At 41.4% G+C, this 22,883-nt stretch overlaps 2 protein-coding genes across 5 annotated transcripts in view; both read left to right on the top strand.

Moving 5' to 3' along the window:
- The first annotated feature begins 329 nt into the window (after positions 1 to 329).
- chmp6b (charged multivesicular body protein 6b) lies at positions 330 to 10,280 on the top strand. The gene is made up of 8 exons (XM_088599892.1): positions 330 to 593; positions 2,315 to 2,424; positions 2,991 to 3,078; positions 3,295 to 3,381; positions 4,369 to 4,434; positions 4,891 to 4,971; positions 5,416 to 5,482; positions 6,175 to 10,280. Exons 1-8 carry the CDS (start codon positions 531 to 533, stop codon positions 6,225 to 6,227), a joined length of 615 nt encoding a protein of 204 aa, XP_088456018.1. The 5' UTR covers positions 330 to 530; the 3' UTR covers positions 6,228 to 10,280.
- A 5,036-nt stretch (positions 10,281 to 15,316) lies between these two features.
- Positions 15,317 to 22,883, top strand: part of baiap2b (BAR/IMD domain containing adaptor protein 2b) — a 69,952-nt gene continuing 62,385 nt past the window's right edge. For 2 of the 4 annotated variants that reach the window (XM_088599898.1, XM_088599902.1), the window contains exon 1: positions 15,317 to 15,608. In XM_088599898.1, the coding sequence (XP_088456024.1) occupies positions 15,537 to 15,608 (72 nt within the window). In that variant the 5' untranslated portion in view covers positions 15,317 to 15,536. The remainder of the gene's footprint in view (positions 15,609 to 22,883) is intronic. The other 2 variants (XM_088599900.1, XM_088599899.1) reach the window with 1 other exon arrangement.

Consider the following 22,883-nt stretch of genomic DNA (forward strand, 5'->3'; position numbering starts at 1 on the left):
ATCCTGACATTCATTGCAGGACATACTGTATACAGTACACACAGTAACAACCAGTAAACCTAGTCAGCATGTTTCTGTGAGGTAGAACTTGCAAATTCTGAAGAGGGAAAATCCAGACCTGCTCAGAACTGCAACAGTAACCACTAGGCCACTGAGACAACTTTCAGACGTTATAGCTGAAGGATGGGAAAAATAAACGTTCGCTTTAGCAAGCAGCTTGGTTTACGTTAGCAAACGCAAGCACGTTATGTAATCGGTCCTTTGGCAGGGATGCAAAGCGGTGTATTTCGAGTTTGCTTTTCTCGGCTTTCAATTTGAGGTGTACGCACTCTACGGCTACCGTACTTCCTGTTGCTAGGGGTGCGGCTTCTGTGGAGTTTCTGAGTCCGCTGAAACGAAACAATAGAATAAAGTCTCGATTTCCTGATTTTTATGTTAATATGAAATTAAAACCGAGAGCGTTGGGGGGACTTTAGCGGTTATAAATCGTTCCGTGGGCGGGCTGAGAGCGGCGGGGATGCGGCTTTGCAATGGGAAACATTTTCGGCAGAAAGAGACGCACTCGAGTGACGGAGCAGGACAGAGCAGTGTTGGTGAGATGCTGAAGATGTTACAATAATATAACCTGTCTGTTGATATAATCCGTGGGAGCCGTGGAGGTCTCTCCCATAACAGATCGTCAGGCCGTTTGCAGAGATCGGTAACGGGAAGCATTGGTTAACAGACCTGAGATGATTTGGGTTGGGCTTCCAACACGACCAAAATAATGAAGGACAAATACGATTAAAGTATTATCTATGTTTATTAGTTTGTTTACTAAGGGCGGTAGCTAACGGATTTAGGTGTTCGTTATAAATAGATCATTGGTTTATAAAAAAGACGGTGAAAGCAATGTACTGTATTTTTTCGGAAAAGACTTGTGTTGTCGCAGAACTACCGCGTTGACATGCTTGACAATTACACCCGTATTGCTGAAATGCACTATTGTAATAGTGAAGTATAAGAATGTAGTGGACGAACCCGACGGACCAGTTAAAAGAGGTTTATGCATTGAAGTGTTGGATTTCAAATTTTGACGAAATGGCTGTTCATTTCTCAGCAAGTGGAGAATGTTCTGAATTGGATTGTGTTAGGGATATCTTGCCACGCCGTTTTGACAGCTTGTTTCTCTAAGACCCCCTTTCCATTCATTTCTTTTTCAACCGAACCGAACTTGGGTCACTGGAAAATGAATTTAGTTCGTTTGGTGTTAGCGCATAAACCTTACGGGAAAAATAACTCGCTTCACAGAGGAATGTGGTGTGTGTAATTCATAATGCTGAACAATTTGCATTTTTTTAACATTGAATTCATTCTTCCATTTAAGTAGCTTTCAGATGTAGAACTGTCCAATCACCTGCCACCAGACAGTGCGTCCAGGACATTAGTGCATCCTGTTGCCAAAGAAATCTACATTTTTGTGGCCTTGTTTTCCTCTGGCACCATTTAGTGAAAAATGTAAAAAAGTGCATTAAACTGTACAAAGATGTCTCTACTGAAGAAACAATGAAGGACACTGGAGACTTTTTGATCCATTAAAGGAAGTGTCGGGTGATCGTTCAGTTTGTGCTTTGCAGATGACTACAGCCCTCGTCTCTTTGGCCTACAATACCACCTCATGCTTTGCGATATCGCCATGCTGTCTCCCATCCTGTGTTTTCCATGTGGATGGAAGAGTGTGCACACACCTTCCCTTTCAGATACAGTTCCTCCAAAGAGGGTGCCAAAGAAAGCAGCTTCATGAGATTCTTCAAAGTCAAATGGACTGAACTCACTTATTTTGCCCAAAGGAGCTGAGTCCACCTCATGCCAAGGTCTCAGTTTGGTGTGACTGAAACGATCTCTGAAAGGGTCCGAGTCCCTTTGGAGCTCTCACGTCGTTACTTCAACATAAACAGACATTTAATTTGCTTTGCGTTAAATATTTAATAAAAGCCTGTCATGTTACTTTATGCAGTTTCATAAAATGCCTTATAAAAACATTGATTATGCCTGTCTTTTGCCCCTTGATCGTTTCTTGTCTATAGAAAATGGTTTTCAACCATTAATCTCTGCTTAAAAAAATACTGTATTTTTAAGAACTGAGGACTGGCATCTCTACTACATTGCTCCCTAAGTTCAATGTCCTGCATATTATTGAGTCTGTCTTGATTTTGAGAATCTAATCATGGAATCATGCCTTTCCGAGAACAGATTGTCAATTGACAGCTCCTAGGAAGGGGAGCTGTGCTTAATGTGTGTCTGACAACTGTGTGTCACTTCTCTCCACTGGCAGCAACTGAAGCAACAGAGAGATAAACTGAAACAGTACCAGAAGAAGATCTCTCTGCACCTGGAGAAAGAGAGGCTGCTGGCAAAGCAACTGCTGAGAGATGGAAAGAAGGAGTGAGTGCACAGTATTTTATATTAAACTCGGAGTTGTTAGGAGGAACTCTTGTGGGACATTCTGATTGGAGGTGAATTTTTAAGTGGAAGTGCAGATACTTTACTTTTGACATTGATGATTAAACTTTCTTCACTTTGTAAAACTTCCTATCAAAGTATGTTCATTTTTAGATAAGTAAAGCCAATAACAAACTAGCATACACAGGTACTTTTGTTTTGGGATATTAAAGCTTTAGTTTGGCTGTCTTTTACAGTAGCTATTTAAAATATGTGGTGACTAAAAGCATAGGAAGGATTACAGATGAAAGGCAGCTATTCGGCTACAGACGTTCTGTGTTAGTAGATTATTCATCCCAGTGGTTTTAGGAATTCACTTTGACAATACGACTACGTAGTTTCTTCCTGTTGGCTGCACCTTTTTGTGTATAGTGTTTTTAAAATTGTGATCCAGTTTTAATTCTTAACGAAATACAATTGTTGTTTTGTCTGTTGATTATAATGTATTCGTACAATATACTAGTATGCATACAGCAATAATAAAGTTATACTGCCTTATTTTGTTTCAGGAAGGCTTTGCTTTTGCTTAAGAAAAAGCGATACCAGGATCAGCTCCTGGACAAGACGGAAAACCAGATAAGCAATCTGGAACACATGGTAAGTACACCGCTGTGACTCACTCACTCCTAAATTACAACTCTGGCAAACTTGATCAAATCCGTGTTCATTTGATCTCAGCTCGAAAAATGTTTTTCTGTATGTATCTGTTTTTAGTGAAAGGAATACAAATTTCTTCATTTAGAAATTGCAGACCGCTGTGAAAGAGCTAAATCTTCATGTGTATAATGAAGATGAACTTTTTTTTCTCCAAAGGTTCAAGACATTGAATTTGCCCAGATAGAAATGAAAGTTATCGAAGGATTGAAGGTTGGCAATGAGTGTCTGAAGAAGATGCACGAGGTATTTATCTGATATCCATGTCCTGGTTCTTGACCCGGGATGAAAAAAGGGATTATATGCGGTTTTGGATAGTTTTCTGCCAAAGTGTCTTTGTATTTGCAGAATAAGAAAAAATACATTAATGGTTGCTATATAGAAATGACTTTATTTTAACATTCCAGCCTATGCTATGCTTTGCATTTTACATTTTTTTGGATACTCATTTAGGATTTTGAGCAGTGCAGGGTTCCTGCTTTTAAGGAATGATTAATTCCCAGTGTATGTGATTGAGGTGATAATGGCGCCTGGGTCTGCAGTTTGAACATGTTCATTAGTGCAGTTGGGCTCCAGCAGGCGCAAGATGCTGACTTTGCATTCTGTGTCTCAAGATGCCACACATCTGCCATGTCTGCAAGAAGATGAAGGCTATTTCTCTCTCCTCCTGCATCTGAAATGGCCACTTCTTGTTGTAATCTGCTATTAAGTAGTAACCGTACAAAATATTTTACTTTATAAAGCTTTTTATCAAAGTTTGTCTGAAGGAGATTTTTAAAGAGATAACCAAGAGGCCTCTGTTCAATAAAATGTCATTTTTAATAGGAACATATGATTCTTATTGTGTTCACGTTGAGTTTTGAAATTTGTGATGCAAGTTAACCTAATTAAGGCACTGTCATGGTGGAACTTTGGTCCTGGTAAAACAGTATTGACTTCCTCGCACTGAGCATTTAATTTTGTTTACTGTACCAGAAAGTACATTCTGTTCTATCAAGCTGATTGTTTTCATAAGGTTCTATGTATATTTGCATTTGCAGTAAGAACACAAACTGTCTCATTGAGCTTAAAGGATTACACTGTAAATCTCTTTTGTCACTGTAGCATAGCTGGAGACTGACATTTCCAGCATTAGAGTCCTCCTTCAAAGTGAAATCAAATATGAACTTGTACACACTGCTGTACATAAAAATGACTGCTTAAACACATCTGACAAACTGATTTGTTTTCCAGGTGATGTCTATGGAAGAGGTGGAACGCATTATGGATGAGACTCAAGATGGTATCGAGTATCAAAGGGTAAAATTACCATAGCTATTAAGACCCTACCCTGTCATGAAGTTAAAAAGCAGAAGGCTCATTTAAAAAATGTCTTGGTGCTTCTTGCTATTGTGAAATATTTTTGTTTCTTTTTTTCCTTTTGTTAATGAACCAAAATGGCTTAGTGCCTGACATTAATTTGAATTACAAGGTGTTACATTAATATTGCTAATATTAATATTGCTTGTGTAGCTGTTCTGTTTGAACTAGTTCTTTTAGACACTTCATTACAGCGATTAGTGTGTGTAATGGAGATACTGGATGGATTTATTGGTGAGGTTAAGTTGCATTTTTATAGAAATATTAATTTTTTTAATACGGCTTGAAGTGCAGCCTTAATTCTGAGGACCATATAAGTACTTACATTTATGTCTAATACAAAAAATAAATTTCATATGAACCATGTGGTGCTTTCCCATGTCTTTGTTTCTACAGCAAATTGATGACATGTTGGCAGGTTCTCTAACCCAAGAAGATGAAGATGCAGTTCTGGCAGAACTGGAGGCTATTTCTCAGGTCTGTCCACTCATATCTTTAAGACTTTCTCATGACTTAAGTGCAGAGCTTGTATCTCTGTAAGACTTCACATTGTGAGGTGGGGGAACTTGTCAGAGGCTTCAGGACTAAAGCTGGAACTAAAGAACAACTGAAATTAAAGACCTTTCCTTTGTCATCACAGTTTTCTCAATAATTGCCCAGTGGGCAAGATTAAAAGAGTCACAAATTAAATTAAATTTAAACATTACTTCATGATAAATATTGAGGATAATAAATATGAGGATAATAAAGCACGACATAAATCAAAACATTTATCTAGCGAACATATGTGTAGGCATGGCACTTGCTTAGCAGTATTCAGGAAGCTTGCAATAGAAACTCAGCTGATGATATGCATAACCAGATTATTGAATTGAGTACAGGAGCCGATTGTAACTTTCAAGGCTGTGGGCATCTTGACAGGGTGAAGAAGTGGAGCTTCCAGATGTGCCCTCAGAACGCCTGCCCGAGGTGCCAGAAAAAGAGCCAGGTATCACAACAGTCGACTGTCACCGGGTGCCAGTACTCAAAACCTTTTACAGCAAGCCACTCATTGCACCATAAATTGTAAACAAATGCACCTAAATGCACTTTCTAAAGCCCTAGCATTACAAATCTAGAAGTGGGCTGCTTCACTGTTGTCTGCATTTCATTGCCGTGATCCTCTGTTAATATCTGGCACAAGAAAAAATTTAAGCAATCCTCTGTTTAGATGAATAGTGGAGAGGAAATCAATTTTCTCCTGTCAGAATTCCTAAATTAACTTATAATGTTGAATACTTGTTAATTTCCCCGGGGGCTGGGGTTAGGTTATAAAGTGGGGCGAATTAAAAAAAAAACTCCTTAATGAAAGAATGTTGCTGTTGAAAAGCTTTGTGAATTAGGCCCTAGCAGAGAAATCCACCATGGCTTGGAGTTTGTAACTGACTCTCGCATTGAATTTGTGTTATGTTAATAAAATCAAAAGAGAATAACGACTCCTTGTGAAATACTGTGGGAACAGATTCAGGGCCCGGAGGATGCCGCAGATGTATTTCTGTTGAAATGAGAAAGTGTCTTATCTACAAGTGCCTTAGGAACTGGCTGTTATTCTGCTGAGAATGTTATTGATGTATTTGGGTTTTATTGTTATACTGCTCACTGTGGATTCCAACATTGAGTCATCATTTCTTTGTTTTTCAGAAAAGGAAAGGGTCAAAAACAAACCCAAACCAGAGCTGGTGGCAGCTTCATAACAAGTATCCACCCGGCATCCTCGCCCTGTTCCATATCAATTCCCAGGATGTTGCTACAGCCCCACTCTTTTCTTTTCTTCGTGACTGTCCCAGGAGTCGCTCATCTTATCTGGGAATAGCCAGGCTTGCACCTACTGGACTGACCTGGACTACTGGACTACACAAACCTCAAATGTTTCTCTATAATGATTGTGTTGCAGCACTGAGAAACAGGTTTCAAAACTTGCTACCATTCTGGAGCTTGTCTAGAAGTGATAGTCTGCACAGTTGCCTACCGTTGAATTAGATCAGTGATTTTTAATTGAGAGGATTTCTGACTAATGATCTTTTTTAATGACACAGTTTAATTTCAAACTGAGCAAAAACTGATGACAAGTCTAAGGAATTTATACATGGTGTTTCCATGATGTGGAGGTTATCCGAGTTCTTTATTTTAAAGCAGATATTCAGAACCAGTTTATTTGCCCTCTTAGATGGTCAAATATCTTTTTCCTGTTCTTTTCCGGGACAAGTAGAAGCCTGCTATCAAAGCCTAGAATATATGAATATGTGTAGCTTTTGTGTAATCCGTTTCAGTCCAGTATCGGGTTGTACGACTTACCCAAAGTGTGGCCTGGATCCACAAAACCCCAGTGTGCAAAACAGTGGATTTGTTTTTCAGTGTTGGCTACCAGTTGATAATTTCTTAATCATGTAAAAAAATGTGTATGTCCTGAACACTATGTTAGTATTTAAACTCGTTTTAGCGATTACAATGTCTTCCCTTCAATCTCCTGAAACAGAGACTGCATTACAACCACTGCCAGTCTGTGTAGTCCCTAACCCTTTTACCACTAGATTGCTTTGAACTGCAAAGGCAAATGATCACATCCTTTTAAACAATGGAATCAGTACTGGTGCTTCCACCATACCTCAGGCAAAACTGCAGCTGTATAGCAGAATGTAGATTTGTCATGCTGGATTGTATTGTTGAAGCCACTCTGTTTGCCTTGGCTTAATGATCGTTTCGGACAACATTACTATAAAATGTCACTGTTAACTAGCAGCACTCTCGCAGACAACATTCATTAAGGTTTTAAAACCAAAGTATATGCTTCAAATAATCCTGGGTTTCATGCCAAGGTATTGGCTTTAACAGCTTGGTTTGAGCTATATGGAACAGGTGTGCATTTTTTTTTCTGTCCCTTTTTTGAGATCCTCTAAGGAGGATTTCTGCAGTTGCCCAGAAATTAGCAGCAGAGCTCAGAAGAGATATAAGGGTTTGTTAGCACCATGGGGCTTTTCGTTGTCCTCAAAACAGGGTAGTTTCCTGGCTGGTAGAATCTTGATACATGTTCTACATTATGTGCCGTTTTTCTGGCAGTTCGTCCATCAGTGTGCAGAATTATCATAAATACCCATTGTTCTATGAAGCACAGAGGTGTGTCTGCAAGGCGTATCCTCTCTATAAAAAATACAATGAAAGGGCTCTCCTGAGTTTTTTTTCCTAAGGGGGGAGGGGTAGCATAGCTGATTCAAGATTTAGCCACCTTTTAAATCTGTTGCTCAAACCTACATCATTCTGGAAATCTCTGAAAATAAAGTCATTTCTAAAACACACTAAATATTCCATTGATGGTTGCTAATTTGGAATATACAGTACATTGTTGCCCTTAGCAGTGTGACATTCTTGCTTCGACCTGTTTCTTTCAAGTTTGTAGTTCAGTTTTTTTTTCTGGAGTTAGGTGAGTTCACCGGTGTCATCACACAGGGTTTCCAGAAATACAGAAAAAAGAAGTGTAGTTGGCAAGACTAGAAGTATAAGGTTCCTAATTCCTTAAGTACTCCATTTTCGAATGCCTTTCACTTTCCATTCTGTATTGAGCAGAGGATGAGATCTGCTTTTAACAGGGTATCTTCATAGAGAAGTGGGATTGAACAGTAGTTGTAAAGTCCAAACTCATCCAGTTTTATAGAGCACTTTTAACTGGCAGTCCCATGCAGTGTCTACTTTTACACATGTTCTTTAACTTGTTAGGGGCAATTTGTTCAATTCTGTCCCTTGATCCATTGAATCTCCCTTGATTCTATAAAAAATTCTGAGATCACCAGTGTTGCAAGTTCCTAATACTTCTGTACAAAATCATGTCACACTATACTCCTGTTGACAACGGTACCTCAAAAATGTCAAACAAAGTGAGATAAAACACTGGATGGTTAGTTTTGTGTTGTTGTTGTCAGTATGCTTCAACAATAAAAAAGTATTTTTAATTGTTTCAGATAACTCCTGGTCTTTAACTTGAATGGCATTGGTTTTTACATCAGTAGCTTGGTGTAATGAATATCATTAGCCACAAGGGAGCATCATGTAACAATTTCTATGATCCATCTGCTGTACCAGGAAAAAGCTCATGTATTTTTTATAATTACTGTTTTACCCTTACATGGTCTTATGTATATACAGGAAATAATGCAAAATAAGCATTTAATTAATCACAGCTTTTTTGTCTCGGCAACCATTTCTATAGTAAGAACTAAATTAACAATGGAGGTTACAGTATGTGAAGAAAATTCTCTAATTGGGTGTTTGAAAAGACTTTTATACTTTTAATCATCTTGTCTTGGAGTCATTGTCTACATTATTGCTAGATCCTCAGAGCAGTGCTGCCAAACATACCAAAAAGGATTTTCCTTTATTTTTTCAGGGTATAGTTTTTCGGTAAGATCAAGCAAAGTCTGGGACTTGGCTCAATGCGACAGGATTGAGTTAGACAGATTGCAGTGGAGGCATGATGTTGAAATGCTCAGTTTTCTTTTGGTATTGTTCTGTTTAACTTGCAATTTGTCACTGGAATTAGTTTTAAGAGCTATGATTTTTTTTCTTCAGCAGTCCCCACAAAAGGATGCTGGTCACTATTTTGCATTTCCTTCTTAGACTGTCAATATTAAACTGAACTAAGGGTGGATGAATAGTTAAGCTGTGGGTTTTTAAGCCACAAACCCAAATTCAATTTAATGTGAATGACTTTGAGGCCAGACTTGCATATAGACTACAGAATTTTAGATCTCCATTTATTTCAGCTTGTGTATTAAGCAGGGACTTGAGAGTCCATTTCAATTAATGTGACAGCTGCATTTAAAACGCACTTCCTGTGCCATAGTGGTAGTGTTTAGGCTGGCAGAGTTGCCAAGACATAACAGTGACAGCACGACTGCAGCTCATGAATCACAATACAAGATTTTAACCTTATATGAAAAAAAATGAAATCTGTAGGCAGGAATGGAGCATTTCCTGAAAGCTCTTTTGTAAAGTGAGCTATAAAGAGGATTGCTAATGATATCCTGGGGGCGCAAACCAATCCGCCCACTCCCACCCAGGACCCCCCCTCACCAAGCCTGCCTGTTCTTCAGAACCTCCCTCCACCCCCTCACTAGTCGTGGTACTTCCAGTGCAGTGTAGAGAGTGATACAGCTATATTCCACCTACAACCCTCCAACTAACGCAGCTCAGGGCTCAGGAACCAGCAGTACCTCATCAGAGCTGTTTTTTTTTTGAATGAAGTCAGTAAGAAGTATAATAAAGCACAAGTTCATTTTCCATGAGTATTTTAACCTCTTAACCTGAGATAGTTTCATATACCCTTTAATTTTAAGAGTCAACACCAGTATGTCTTTGAGCTTCCCTTGCCCTGTTTATAGTTTCTAATTCTTAGTGAACCGTGATGGGGGTTTTGCTGCGTGTTAGCTGTTCTGATCTGCAGTCACTGACGTAATGGCATTCCTGCTGCAGGAAGCTGGCTGCTACACACACATTTTGACTTCGTCAGTCCTGAGAGATCTGATACAGCTTCATCAGACTTATTGTATTAACCACTCCTGTCTTCCACCAGTTAATAAGCATTGAATTAATAAGATAGCAGGTGGAGTAATATTTTTGTAGGATGAGCAGATCTCATCTAGTTCTGAAGATAATAAGAATTCTAGAACTGTACTGGTCTGAACTGTGTGGAAACAGCACAATGATAAAATGCATGTGAAGCTGCTGGCTGTTTAATAAACAGAATTTTGCAAGTGTGTTGAAATATTTTTTTGGCCCTTTAACTAGGAAAGGCAAGTTACATGTTAGTAACTTAATGATTTCTTTACCACAACTTATTGATTTTTACTGTTTTCTTGAATCACTTATAGTTATCTTCTATTTTATTTACATTGGTACCCATTTGTACAGAACTGAAGCAATCTTAAATGCCTTGCTAAAACAGCAGAACAGAAGTCCCTACCTGGGATCTGAACACATATTCTTCCAGCTGAGAGTCTAGCTGCCATAAACACAAGGAGACTGGTAAACACTTTTCGGCACAAGGACTTTGCCAGAATATATACATGTAATATATATATATACACAGTATAAACAGGTATGTTACTGTATATATACTGTAAGTGGACCTGCTCTAGCAGAAAGGCCTTGGGTGGTGTTCACAAAACACCTGCTGCTTTTTATTCCAGCCGGGCTCTTAGTTACATGGTTAAGTTCTTAATTGACCTAACAGTGGGATTAATTTGGACTCTTCAATTGTTTTCAGTTCCTAAACATGTTGTCGGTTGTTTTTCCATCTATTTTGCATCCAAAGTAGCTTCCAGCTTCTGTGTAATGAAGTTCAAGTACCAGTTAAGTAAAAGAGCCCAGCTAGAATGAAAGCTACCAGTGTGTGTGTGTGTGTGTGTGTGTGTGTGTGTGTGTGTGTGTGTGTATGCTGCTGCTGCAAACATGATGGAGAAAGAAACGGGTAAGAGGAGTCAATCTGAACTTTTATTCACAGAAAGCTGTTTGGTATAAACAAAGGCATAATGCTGTGTTGGTTTATCCTGGACAAGTTCTTGCTTATACTTTGATGAAGTTGATGACTTGTTGTCAGTCAGCAAAATACCCAACAGTAGCTGAGATCAGCAACTGTCTGTCACTGTTTTTCCTGATCTAAATGATAAATTCTCAAGGAGCTGTCATTCCAGTCTGGCCCAGAGCACTTACAGGCAGTCTGGTTGATTTCAGGCTTTGGAGTCATGCTCTGATTCTATCAATACGGCACACATGCCTCTGTACGTAAAATTATGTTTTTGATACTCTACTGACTATGTTGTCTGGAATCTGTCTTCTTCCCTGGCCTCAGCCATCCACTCGATTCTTTATTCTCAGTCCTGACTCTTGTCTTGCTCAGCACTCAGCCCGTGCTTAACAGAGTCCTGCCACGAGGAAGCAGGAGAAATCAGCTCTTCTTCTTTCTCATCTGGTCTCATCTTGTCTGAAAAAGCCCTGCTGCCAGGTCATCCTGGTTTTGCCTCCTTCCTTTTTCTTCAGAAGCTTTTGTGACCCACGCTGCTCCACCCCGCCAGTTCGTCCCACAAGACCTGGGCTCGAACCTGGGTCTCTGGCGTAACGCAGCAGGGAACCAGCCAAGTGAGCTAAAGGAGACCTCCCCCAGCCCAGGAGGCTGAGGTCCCTGCTATGCGCAGGGAGGGTGATGACATCACCGTGCCCAAACTAGCGCCGCTACACTTTCACAAGTTTTTTTTTAACTTGTCCTCACTTTCCCTCCTGACAGGAGTCTATTGCCTCTCTCTCCTTGTTTTATTCCTTTCTCCCTTGTTCTACTCTTATAATTCCTTTTTATCCTCAGCTGGATACCTTCCTGGGTGGTGCGTGGCAGCTGTTCGGTGCCATTAACCCCACTTAGCAGCAGCTCAGGTAGAGAAGTGAGAAAGGTTGTCCGAAATTGATTTAAGAGAGGGCAGCTTGTACAAGTCCATTCAAGACACTGGAGTTAACCAGATCCTCGGAACTACAGCACTGGATCTGTAACAGATACAGCACAGTGTCCCATCACTACACTGGGGCATTGGTTTGGAAAGTCACCACCTTCTGGTATACCAGCACCACTAACATAGCAATACCTGATTTGTCTTCAATGTCTCCCTGCTCCGTACTGGCTCCAGTACTGAGCCCAGCCTTGCTGAGCTTTTGAGGTCTGTTGAGATTAGGTACAGGGTGGTAATGTGGTGATCCTTTTAGTCTGATTTTTAATTCTTCTGATCAGGACTATTTCCTGAATCATAAACCCAACGCTCGTACCCTGGAACCCATCCGCTCTTAAAAGCGAGACCATTCTAGACCATTGCTCTTAATGTTCTCATTTGGGTTTTCTCACTCTTCAACAGCTCTGTTCTCTGGCTATTTCCATTGGGATCTTTCCCATGGTTTGAAAAATTGCCGAATGTTCTCAAAGTGCCTCATCTTAAACACTTCTGTGGTCAGAGGTCCAGCCCCATTTGTTTGCTCATTTTCCTCTAAATAATTATGATAATTGTAGTTTCCGTAATGAACTCTAGAGGGCACCAGTGATGCTACGAGAGCTGTCACTGTACAGTGAATTCCTTGAGGCCGGGTTGGAAACATGTCCTGGGTTTGTGAGCCATGTCTAATACAAAGCATATAGCAGTTGCCTCAGTAAGTATGCCTGGATGGAAAGCCCCAAGGCAATGCCGATATGTGAAGATAAAGTATCCTTGTTAAAGACAAAAAATGTCCCTGTGGTTACTGGCAGTCCCTGTCAAGGTCCAAAGTCTTGTTCTGGAAGCCACTCCTGATGTACATGCTGTTTTAATGACTGTCTTTCCATCTGCAACGGGTATTTTTCAGCTAGTTATTCCTGAAATGACACACCAGCAAGGCAGCACAAGAATCACTGGGTATTTTTTATTTTCATCATTTTCTTCTTTTACTGTATAAGTAAAATATGGGAGTATGGCATTTCATGCCTAACTTTATCCCTAAAGCAGCCTCCGCCTTCCCCTTACCCTCGCAGTAACCATACTTTTACATATACACTCAGATCTGTGTATTATATGATCAATACCTACAGTATTTTATAGTATAGTGTTAACGCTGACTAGTTAGAACAATTATTTTTGTAGTTTCTAGTAAATAGTAGGCTTTGGAGAGCTTTTCTGAGAAACACTTTGAGAAGAAGACCACTTTTAGTGACAATTTGGAATTAGTGGGTTGGTTGGTTTCCTTAAAAAAAAAGCTAATTTTATTTTCCTTTGTTTTCACCCTGTGATTTGTGGGAACAAGATTTAAGGAGTCTTGTGAAAAACAGAGAATTAAAGACCAGATTAAACCCATAATATAGCTGCATGTACTGCCTTGGCTGTTGAATTGAACTGCTGCGTGCAAAGACAGCTTTCTCAGAAGACAATACATGCCAATGTCTACCTGTATGACATGACAAGGATCTTTTGTATGATATGAGATGATGGGATATGGCAGCTGCACGGAGTGTCATGTTTTATGTTTACTCTCCTGCAGTATACACTATACTGTATGCTATCTCACTCCTGCACGGTCTGTGAGAACTGGACAGCATTTAGAATGCAAAACACATACAGAGGCAAAAAAATCAGTGATTTGTGTCAGCTTCGTGACCATCTCTAAATGAAGTGGAGGAATCCCCTCCTACACTGCACAGGACTGTGCTGTCTTCTGTGTTTCGTTTGGAATTCTAGCACAAAGTCATTTCAGCCCACCTCCACCCTCACAGGCAGCAAACACAACACACACACACACATATAGCGAGCAGCAGCTGCTTCACTGAACAAATCCATTATAATGCCTCTGTTTCCTACTTGACCAACAATAACATCTCCAGTGTGACCACAGTGATCCACTGGAAAAGCGCAGTTGAGATTTTTGGACCATTTTGATGTGCTTCGCTCGGGGTTTCCACTATATTTAAAGACTGTGACAATCACGCTGTCTTCATTATCATGAGGGTTGGACAAAGATTTTCTGTAGGTCTATGAGGTGTAATTAAAGGCTTTGGCTATGTTTTTATGCAGTTTACCGGGATTGCAGATGTATTTTTGAAATGGAATGGGAGTCGCATTGCCTTTTTGCTCTTCATGCAATATGCATTTCAGCTTTCAAGTAGAATGGTGAAAAAAGCAGTGCCAGTGCCAAAATCTTTCTTTTTTAATTACAGTTGTCAACCATCTCCTACTGTACCTCACTGCCTGTGAAATACAGGTCTACAAACATAACATTCCTTCGACCTGCCTGAAAATCCGGCATTGCTGACAGCTTAGGTTAGATACACAGCACAGCATGTTTTAAGATTTTATATACATGGCAGCAGAGAATGAACGCAAAGAGAGGCAGAATAGGTTTTCTTCCATTAGATTAGTGGAATACAATTCTTAACCCTGCTTGCTGGTTAAGGTCTGCCGCATTTTGTTTTCGAAGAGCTTTTGCAAATCTATGACAAACCCAAACAAGGATAAAAAAAAAAAACAACCCATGCTAATTAGACATGAGTAATTACTCACTGATTGAACGGAATTATCGCGCTGAAGTGCTGATGTTGCTAAACTGGGAATGCAAGACGCGCCTTTTAGGTTAGTGTTGAGAGAGGAGGAGACAAGTGGGCTTTGATTTACCAGTGGAATCATGGATCGAAGAGGACTGTTTCATATACGTGTGCAACCTGGGAGACTATGCGGCAGTGCGCGTTTGGAGCAGACTGCTCCTACGTTAAACAGACGGAACTTTTCCAAGCCGCAGGGTGTGTCTCTCACTACAGGCAAGTATGATTTTAGAGCAATAAGGTGGAGAACTCTGACAGACTGCAGTATAGAGTCCACTAAGCTTGTGGGACTCCTGCTTAGATCATCAGGGCTGTGGTTAGCTTAGGTGTTGTGGACAGGCTTCAGGTTAAAGTATGGGTTACAGGTAGATGTCAGAGAGAAACGCTTGGGGTGTGAGAGGTGGGAGTTCTGGGTGAGTATCATAATCCACCATGCGGACTCATGTATGCAGATACCAACTGTTTTCCGCCTTCTGTTCTACTGGTCTTGTGGACCGCATTACTGCGCATCATACCCGTAGGTGTCTGCTGTCATAGGGGAGCAAGGATTAGGGGGGTGGGTCCTGTTTCAGGTGTGCGGAATCGGGTAGGTAGAAGGAGGGGTTATTTGAAGGTCTTTGAACTGAAAGGCGGAGCCGCGGGCAGAGTTTGAGGAAGAAGAGGCGGTGCTGTTTTAAAAGGAAGACGCTGCCCCCTATGACAGCGCTCTCTCGGTGGCTGTGTAATTGTGTGCGTGGGTTAGTGTGGGCGCAGAGAGCGAGTTCTCTATAAAAGCTGCGGTTTTGCCTACGGTGTTCTCTGTGCGCGCTGCTTTTCTCTCTGTCCTTTTTTAAAACATATTTTGTATCGGTCTATTTTTCTACTACATTTCTGTTTTCCGGATAGCTCCTCTTGAAGAAGAAAAGGCTTGTCTATGGTTCTGACCGGAGCTTCCAAAATGTCTCGTACCGAAGAGGTGCACCGCATAACTGAGAATGTCTACAAGGTAGGTGCCCTCTGCTTTTATAGGCTACAGGTATCTGTTTTAGAAGAATTGCTCTTGCTAGCTTTAAAAATGCCCTGAGCCTGTTGAGCTCCTGTCTCAATTTGCCCTTAAGGTGATTTGAATTCATGACTGTACAGTACATTCATATTTTTCCGGTGATAATGTCTTATTTTAAATTAACATTAATCTATTATGGTGATTATCTTTTTGAGACGAAATATAAAATGTGTATGCAGGTATAAAAGGCTTAATCCGCTATTAATTATAGATGTTTATTTAAAAAAATAACATGCCTATCGGTATTCAGCACTCTTCCCTCATCTGCAACAGGTAACCTATTATTTTTTGTTATAGAAGAGAATAGATAGGTACGAACATGTCATTTAATCAACAATCAAGGTTACTCCAGCTATTGACTGTAGACAAACCATCGAGAAAGTGGGGGGGAAACGCTTGTTTTTATATAGTTTTCTTGCTAAAAATCGGCATGAAGATCTTTCTGTTTGCCCAGCTGAACTAACCCCCTCCTCGATTTGCTAAATTCAGCCGTAGTCCGCCGCAGCACAGTTGAATTGCTGAATCAGTCGGTCGTTCCGGTTACGCGACAGCTTCGTCCTAGCCAGTTCTTCAAGATGGAAAATGGGCCAGATCCTGTACTTTCTTCGCCTCGATTCACAGGTGCGAGATCTCTTGGTACTGAAAACCAGGGTACCATTGAGATTTCAGTGGTGATGTGGTATGCTGTACAGGGTGTCCTCTGCTCACGAATAATGGTACTAACCTTGCAGATGACGTTATTTACTCTGTGAAAGAGGTGAATTCCTCTTCTCAAAGGTTTGATCACGTCGTCCTATAAAATTTGCCAGGAGCAGAAACGGCTTTGGGCGTTCTCGTCTTAAAAACCAGTCTAGCAATCGGGGAGTTACTTGATATTCTCCCATGAGAACGACCCCAGGCAGTAAACTTTTCTTCTGTTTCTCAATAGATGTATGCTTAGTTAAGTTTTATAAACGAAAGACTGCACCTGGAGACTTAACCTTTTCCCAGAAACGTGTTTATTCTGTATAAAAAGAAAAAACTGACCAACAGTGACACTTAACTCCAAAACTCGAAGTTCGCTTTTCTTTTTTTTTTAAAAAAAAATCGTCTATGCTAGTCTTACAATTTACAACACTTTATCTATTTCCATAATGTCTCCATCGGCGATAGCCAGAACAAGCTGCCCGTGGGGCCGGGAGTGAGAGCGAGGGCAGGCGCCATAATTGGGGTTAGAGAACGGGGGCATTATGACACGCTGAGAGGAGCCGAGGGAGAAGTACAGTAGGTGGATGGAGCAACTTGAATCTATAGACTTTTTTTCATCTGCTGACAGACGGGAGTGATAAGTCCTTCATAATACTATTTTTTTTTTTACAGTGAGACATTGGTGGTGCAGGGCTTAACGCAAGATGTTCTCTCTCATGCGGGTGTACAGTATGTTCATTAGCTTCTGTTGGTATTTAATTCCGTTTTCACTTGAACAGAGAAGCAGCTCAACAGCTTGCGTGCCACAAATAGAAGTTTTTTTTCAGACATGATATTGGAATAATTAAGGTTCTAATGGAACACGAGGAAACGGGGGGTTAAAAAGTTTCTCAGTGTGGTACTGAGACCACTTAATGGATAAAGACCTCAGATTACTATTTTTGGGTGAGGGGGGTGTTACTTCTATAATGTGAAGTCTGGTGGGAGATTACGTAAACCACCTGTTACTTCCCAGCATCAGGTTTAGTTATGGGCTGTGAGAGAGCTGGGATAATGTCTGTCTGGGAAGAGAACAGCCAGAGTGTGTGCCAGTACCAGTGTGAAAGGATAGCCCTCTCTCTCCCTCTCCAAGCAGAGGGCTGATCTTGGCCGTCTAAACTAAGCTTAGCGAGATGGAAATACAGAAGGTTAGTTTCCGCCCAACATTTCCATAACAAAGCACTCCTTCACAAGCAAAGCAGGAATCTCTCATAGTCTGCTGAGCACACTGTATAACAAGCAGGCTATCTTATCAGCCTTGCACAGACGAGCCTTTTTCAGCAGCAGATATTACCCCCCCCAAATAAAAGAGAAACCCCCTTTGGAAAGGGGTGAGTGCCTGTTTGCCTGCAAGGGGGGTGACTTGCGAGCCGTGTGTTATCCTTAATGAAAGGTTACTCCCTACCTTTCCCTTTCCCACGCTCGCAGCTCGCAGTCATGGGATTACTTTACAGGACAAACAGGCTTGCCAGGCAACTCCTGCCAACAGAGCAAGGGCGACCCAGTTCTGGCACTCGAGCCGGCAGCAGGGCGGTGAGGTCGGTACAGTGCAAGGCTGGTGTGTGGGTAGAGCAGAAAGGTCAGGAGAAAGCCAAGTGGTTTTGCGGTTGATATTTGGAGACGAGGTTAAAACAATAATTCACCCGGTTTGACCCCCTCCCCGAACCTTGGAGGAAAACGCTGTGGTTTGTGGAGGTTTCGGTAGATGGGTGATGTGTCAAAGGACGCAGTAGGGTTGGAGAAGAGGACTGAGGAACCAGTAGGAGCGAGATTTGGTGTTACCTTAACAGATTCCCCTATATCAGCGGTTCTCCACACTGGACCCAGAGGACTGCTGTGTATTCTGGTTTATTGTTCCAAATGAGTTCTTAGTCTGAGGCTAATTAATCCCTTTAAGTGACGTTCCTGTACAATCAGACCTTTTCCATCTGTTCTGCACTCAATCTTTGATTTCAGATGTACTCTGTAGGTGTGTTGCTAGGATGAAATTCAGCAAAGGGAGCTCCTTCCATTCACTTCTCAGCGAGTGTTCACTACTCGTTAAGTGTTTTGTGTCTGAACCCTTCAGTACATCTGACTGTGTATGTTCTCAATGGGGGACCAATTAAGAATGTCATCCCCCACCTGTGTCTAGACATCATATCAAGCCCTTCTACCGCAAAATGCCACTTTGTGTTCAGTTCACGTCCAATCATGTACATTCTGCACCTCTGGACGAAGTCCTTGTTAACTGGAAAACAGATCTTAATCTTTTTCAGATCAATTAGCTTAATTGATTTAAGAGCCCCTTGCAAGGGTTCTCCAGGACCAGGATTCAGAGGCAAGGCCTGAGAGGCTCTTGAGGCTGTCTGAATAGTTCTCTGCCCGCTATCTGAGCCCGCATGTCTGCAGTTCCGCGCCTGTCGCAGACAGCAGGACCACGGGCTGGACCACACCAGAGCTCCAGGGGAGGCCTTGCATCAAACTGTCTGATAGCCAGTGAATAAATCCGCACAGACGTGTTGTTGGTTCACCTACCCCCCAAATAAATTTGCAAAACCCCTGTGGAATCCGTTAGACAGAAATTGAGTGAGTTTTCATTCAGAATTCATTATAAAAAATCAGAAATCCCCTAAAATGTAAATAACTCTCTTGTTCAGCTGTCTTCATGTGTCCCAGTAACTTTTCCTGTCAGAACAGGAGGGCATCCCAGGATGAGCTTGGCAGAAAGCCACCTTAGACGCAGTAACCCAGGAGTGAAAATAACAGTCAATTCAATTCCTTTGACATTACATCTTCATAAGATCAGTAAACTGAGCCCAGCTGTAATATGAAATATTCAGTTTTCTTTAGCTGCTTGGTCATGTATTACAGGTAAGTATCAAACAGCCCTGCCTTCTCACGTTTTGCCCAATGCACTGTTCAGGAGGCTAAACCGATCTGTCTTCTGGAATCTGGAGCTCTGTGCTGTCATGGCTGCAGCCTATCTCCTTATTTTTCACCTGGTGCTTGCTTGACCAGGTCAAGCAACCTCTACTGAGACTGCTTTAAAAATGTAACTCTAAACTGCACCCAGGAGGTACAATGCAGGATCAATGCAGATTGTGCAGTACAGCTCAACACGTAGAGCTGCGTGCGGCCCAGTATTTTTCATTTGACTATGGTGGGTTGTAATGAGCCGATACGAGTTGATCTCATGAGTTGGCTTGGATGCTTCTCTTCAAGTATATTGATTAGGTCAGCTGTGTGAAAGGTGAATGTCATGGGGCCAGAAGAGATCATCGTTCCTCCCCTCTGTTTGACCCCTGTTTTTTTTTTCCGTGCTGGGGAGACAAGGGTTAATGCTCCAAAGGTTGTTAATGTCCCTTTTTAGGGCTAGCACGCTAAGTGAGAAGTAAGCTCTCGTGCAGAGATGCCGTCTGTTTCCTCCAGAGGGACAAAGGGTGGGCAGACAGACAGGGAGCAACCTGCCACTGACGGGAACAGACTCTCTACTGCTGAGTAATTTGCCACTCTCACTAAAGCTGAAAGCTGAAGGCGACTGTGGCGACGCTGTGTGGGACTGACTCACGGAGTGTGTGGGCTGTATTTCATAGCGCAGCCGGAATTGTACCGCAGTGAGCTGAGGTGCTTTAGATATTGCCTACGTGTTGTAGGTGGTGTGCTTTCAAAGGCCTGTGGGTGCTCTGGGGTTCAGTGTCTCACTGAAATTGCCTCTTCCCCCAGTCTTATGATTTTCAATTTGCCAGGGTACTGCACAATTGAAGTTGCTGACTTTTGTGTGTGTGTGTGTGGGGGGAGAGATGAAAAGTGGCCTGAACAAATTTTAAAATCCTAGACTCTATAATATTTCAACATTTTCTCTATCAAATGTTAATGTGAGTGCTGCTCTTGGTCCCGGCAAAGTGAGTGAATTTGAGTATGTGAACATTTGTCGTGATCAATCACTTAACGGTTGGTACCATAATACCGTAGCTATAGAATAGATTTGTCAAATCAATACAACATAGACCCACCCACTGAAATTGTTGCCTACCTGGGGCTACACTGGGTGGTGGTGGTGAGTCAGGGGACACACAAAGACAACAGAAGGAGATAGCTGTACCTTGTCATGGAAGCTGCCTTTGTACCTTCAGGGTGTATCCTTCTAGTTAAGTTAAAACCAATACCAGTGCATGTTTGCGGCGTTTCACATGTCCTCGCCGTAGCTGTACGAGTTCCAGAGGAATGTACAATGACAGGGTGAGGCTGTTTTTTTTTTGTTTTTTTTTTTTTAGTTTGTTTTGTTGTAACCTGATTGTACTAAGTGGTGACAAGAGGGCTGGGTGTGCGTCCAGGCCAGGCTTTCCTGTGAATAATCCGCATGAGAAAAGCTGGAGTGTGCTGCCTAAACTATTCATTTGCTTTCAACTAAAGCGCCAGACCTTACAGCTCAGGAGCTTAGAACTTGGATGGAATGTAGAATAGATTGTCAGGACAGGGGCATACGTAAGAGCTTTGGGTCATAGTTCTCTGGGAAATGAATTTTGGCTACCACCAGAACATTCTTGCTGTTTCTTTAGTTGTTTATTAGTATTTTTAAGGGAGAGAAAACAGATGGTTTCTTAGCAACGCACCAACAGCTATCCTTACTATGCCCTGTGAGTCATACGGAGGAGTTGTAAGGAGACGGGTTGGATAACTCTTTGAGAGAGAGTATTTTATTCTTTTATTTGGCGATGTGGTGGGGACTTGTGTGCATTATTGACATTAGGGATTCTTAGGGACCAAGCTATGCTGTCTTGGTTACTTGGTTACACCCGCTGAGAGCCTGTAATAATGTCAATCAAGTGAACCTTGAGGTTAAAAGCTCCTTAAAGCTCCATCAGATCACATGTTCTTGCCATATTGTTGTTCATTTATCAACTGTTAAAATACATTGTGCTTTTCGAATTACAGTTCCAAACGGTGTGCAGAAACTATAAATTGAATAAAGCCCTGAGCTTCCAAGTCAAGCCCCGAATGGATTGTGCTAGTTAAATAGTGAAACATTTGTCCAGTGTCATGAATGCTGTTATTACAATAGAACCTACCTGGAGTTGCTTTAAGGAGACAAGGGAAGGATTGTTCTTTTGATTCTTGTTCTCTGATTTTCCCACTGTGCATATCCTGCTGCCCACTAGTTTGTTATACATATGGGGGAGGGCAGCTAGGAACAGCTTTTCTAATTTTTTTTTCACACTGCATCTCGTGTTTCAAATAAACCAACATTGCTCTCACTGCAAAATGGGGGAATACTTGGTACTGTTGTACTCATAAAATAAGGACACTTAAAACATCTAGATTCCTAATCTCCCTAATTTAATCTAAGAATTCTTTTAAGATTTGTTACATGTGTACCCGAAATAACCAGAAAAATTTAATTTTCTGTGAACACGCAGGCAATCATTTAAATCTGGAACTGGGCTTGTCCTTTGCTGACTGATCCAGATCCTGGCAAGCCCTTGAAAACAAAAATACTGCTTGTTGTCCTAAAAATGAAACCTATCCAAATGCAAAAGAAAGTGACAATTAATAAATGATCCGCAGTTTCATAATGGCTGTGGCAGGGTTGTTGTCTCATTGAAGTGGAAATACACTGCAGGGAAAATGTAGCTCTGCAGAGATTCGCAGATCTGACCCAAAGCCTTTAAAAAGTCAGGGTAAACACTAAAGTTATTGAACATATATGAACTACAAGTGAAGGTTTTCTGCATTAAAGGACTGATGCTGTGCAGTATTCATCCAGTAGTGAGAGGGTGCAATGTAAAGAGTGAGATGGGAGTTGGGTCTCCCAATCTGTGCTTTCAGATTAACATTATTTTCACAGAAGCTGGATGCAAGCTGCAATGGTTGGATTTGTTATATTTATTGCTTTTAATATTTGGCAAAACAGACCTGCTGATACTGGAAAGAAATATCAATTTACCGATTTGCGGGTGCGTGAGTCCCTAAAAATGGTGACTCGGTGAGGGAGAGGTCTGAAAGTAAATGTAATGGGAGGGAAGGAAAGTAGTTTCTTTCAGTGGGAGGGTGGAAGGCAGCTCTGCCGGAGAGAGGCTGATAGCCACTGAAAATGGCCTCTAATTATTGCGTGGGGCTCCGGGCCTGTAATTACTCTGGAGAATGAGGGAGGAAGAGGTGAAGGAGGCTGTGGCTGTCATTGGGCTGAGAGCTTCCAACTGCTTCATGTATGACACTGATAATTGCAAATCTGTTCCCCTTGCCTGCAGGTAATTACACCTCGGGCCCCCAGAAACATGCTGTTTGTGCGAATACCTCTGTATAAGCGTAACTACAGTTAAGGTCACCGAATCCCACGTTAGCACAAGGTAGTCACTGGAATCATTTGTAGTGTAGGGAAGGGGTAGACTGTGCAATCCTCTATTTTATGTCGGATATCTATTCAAAACAAATGGAAGAGCTCAACATTCTCTACACAGAAACAGCATTTCAGAATCACCTGTGACATTTAGCTTGTATTTAGATGATCTT

The sequence above is a fragment of the Lepisosteus platostomus genome, chromosome 11 (genome assembly GCF_059453375.1).
Source record: "Lepisosteus platostomus isolate fLepPlt1 chromosome 11, fLepPlt1.hap1, whole genome shotgun sequence".
NCBI classification, from domain to species: Eukaryota; Metazoa; Chordata; class Actinopteri; order Semionotiformes; family Lepisosteidae; genus Lepisosteus; species Lepisosteus platostomus.

Excerpts from the sequence above, each read along its gene's own strand:
- chmp6b (XM_088599892.1), top strand. The coding sequence starts at position 531 with ATGGGAAACATTTTCGGCAGAAAGAGACGCACTCGAGTGACGGAGCAG. Across the intron at positions 594-2,314 it reads AGCAGGACAGAGCAGTGTTG|CAACTGAAGCAACAGAGAGA; the intron begins GTGAGATGCTGA and ends CTCCACTGGCAG. Across the intron at positions 3,382-4,368 it reads GTCTGAAGAAGATGCACGAG|GTGATGTCTATGGAAGAGGT; the intron begins GTATTTATCTGA and ends TTTGTTTTCCAG.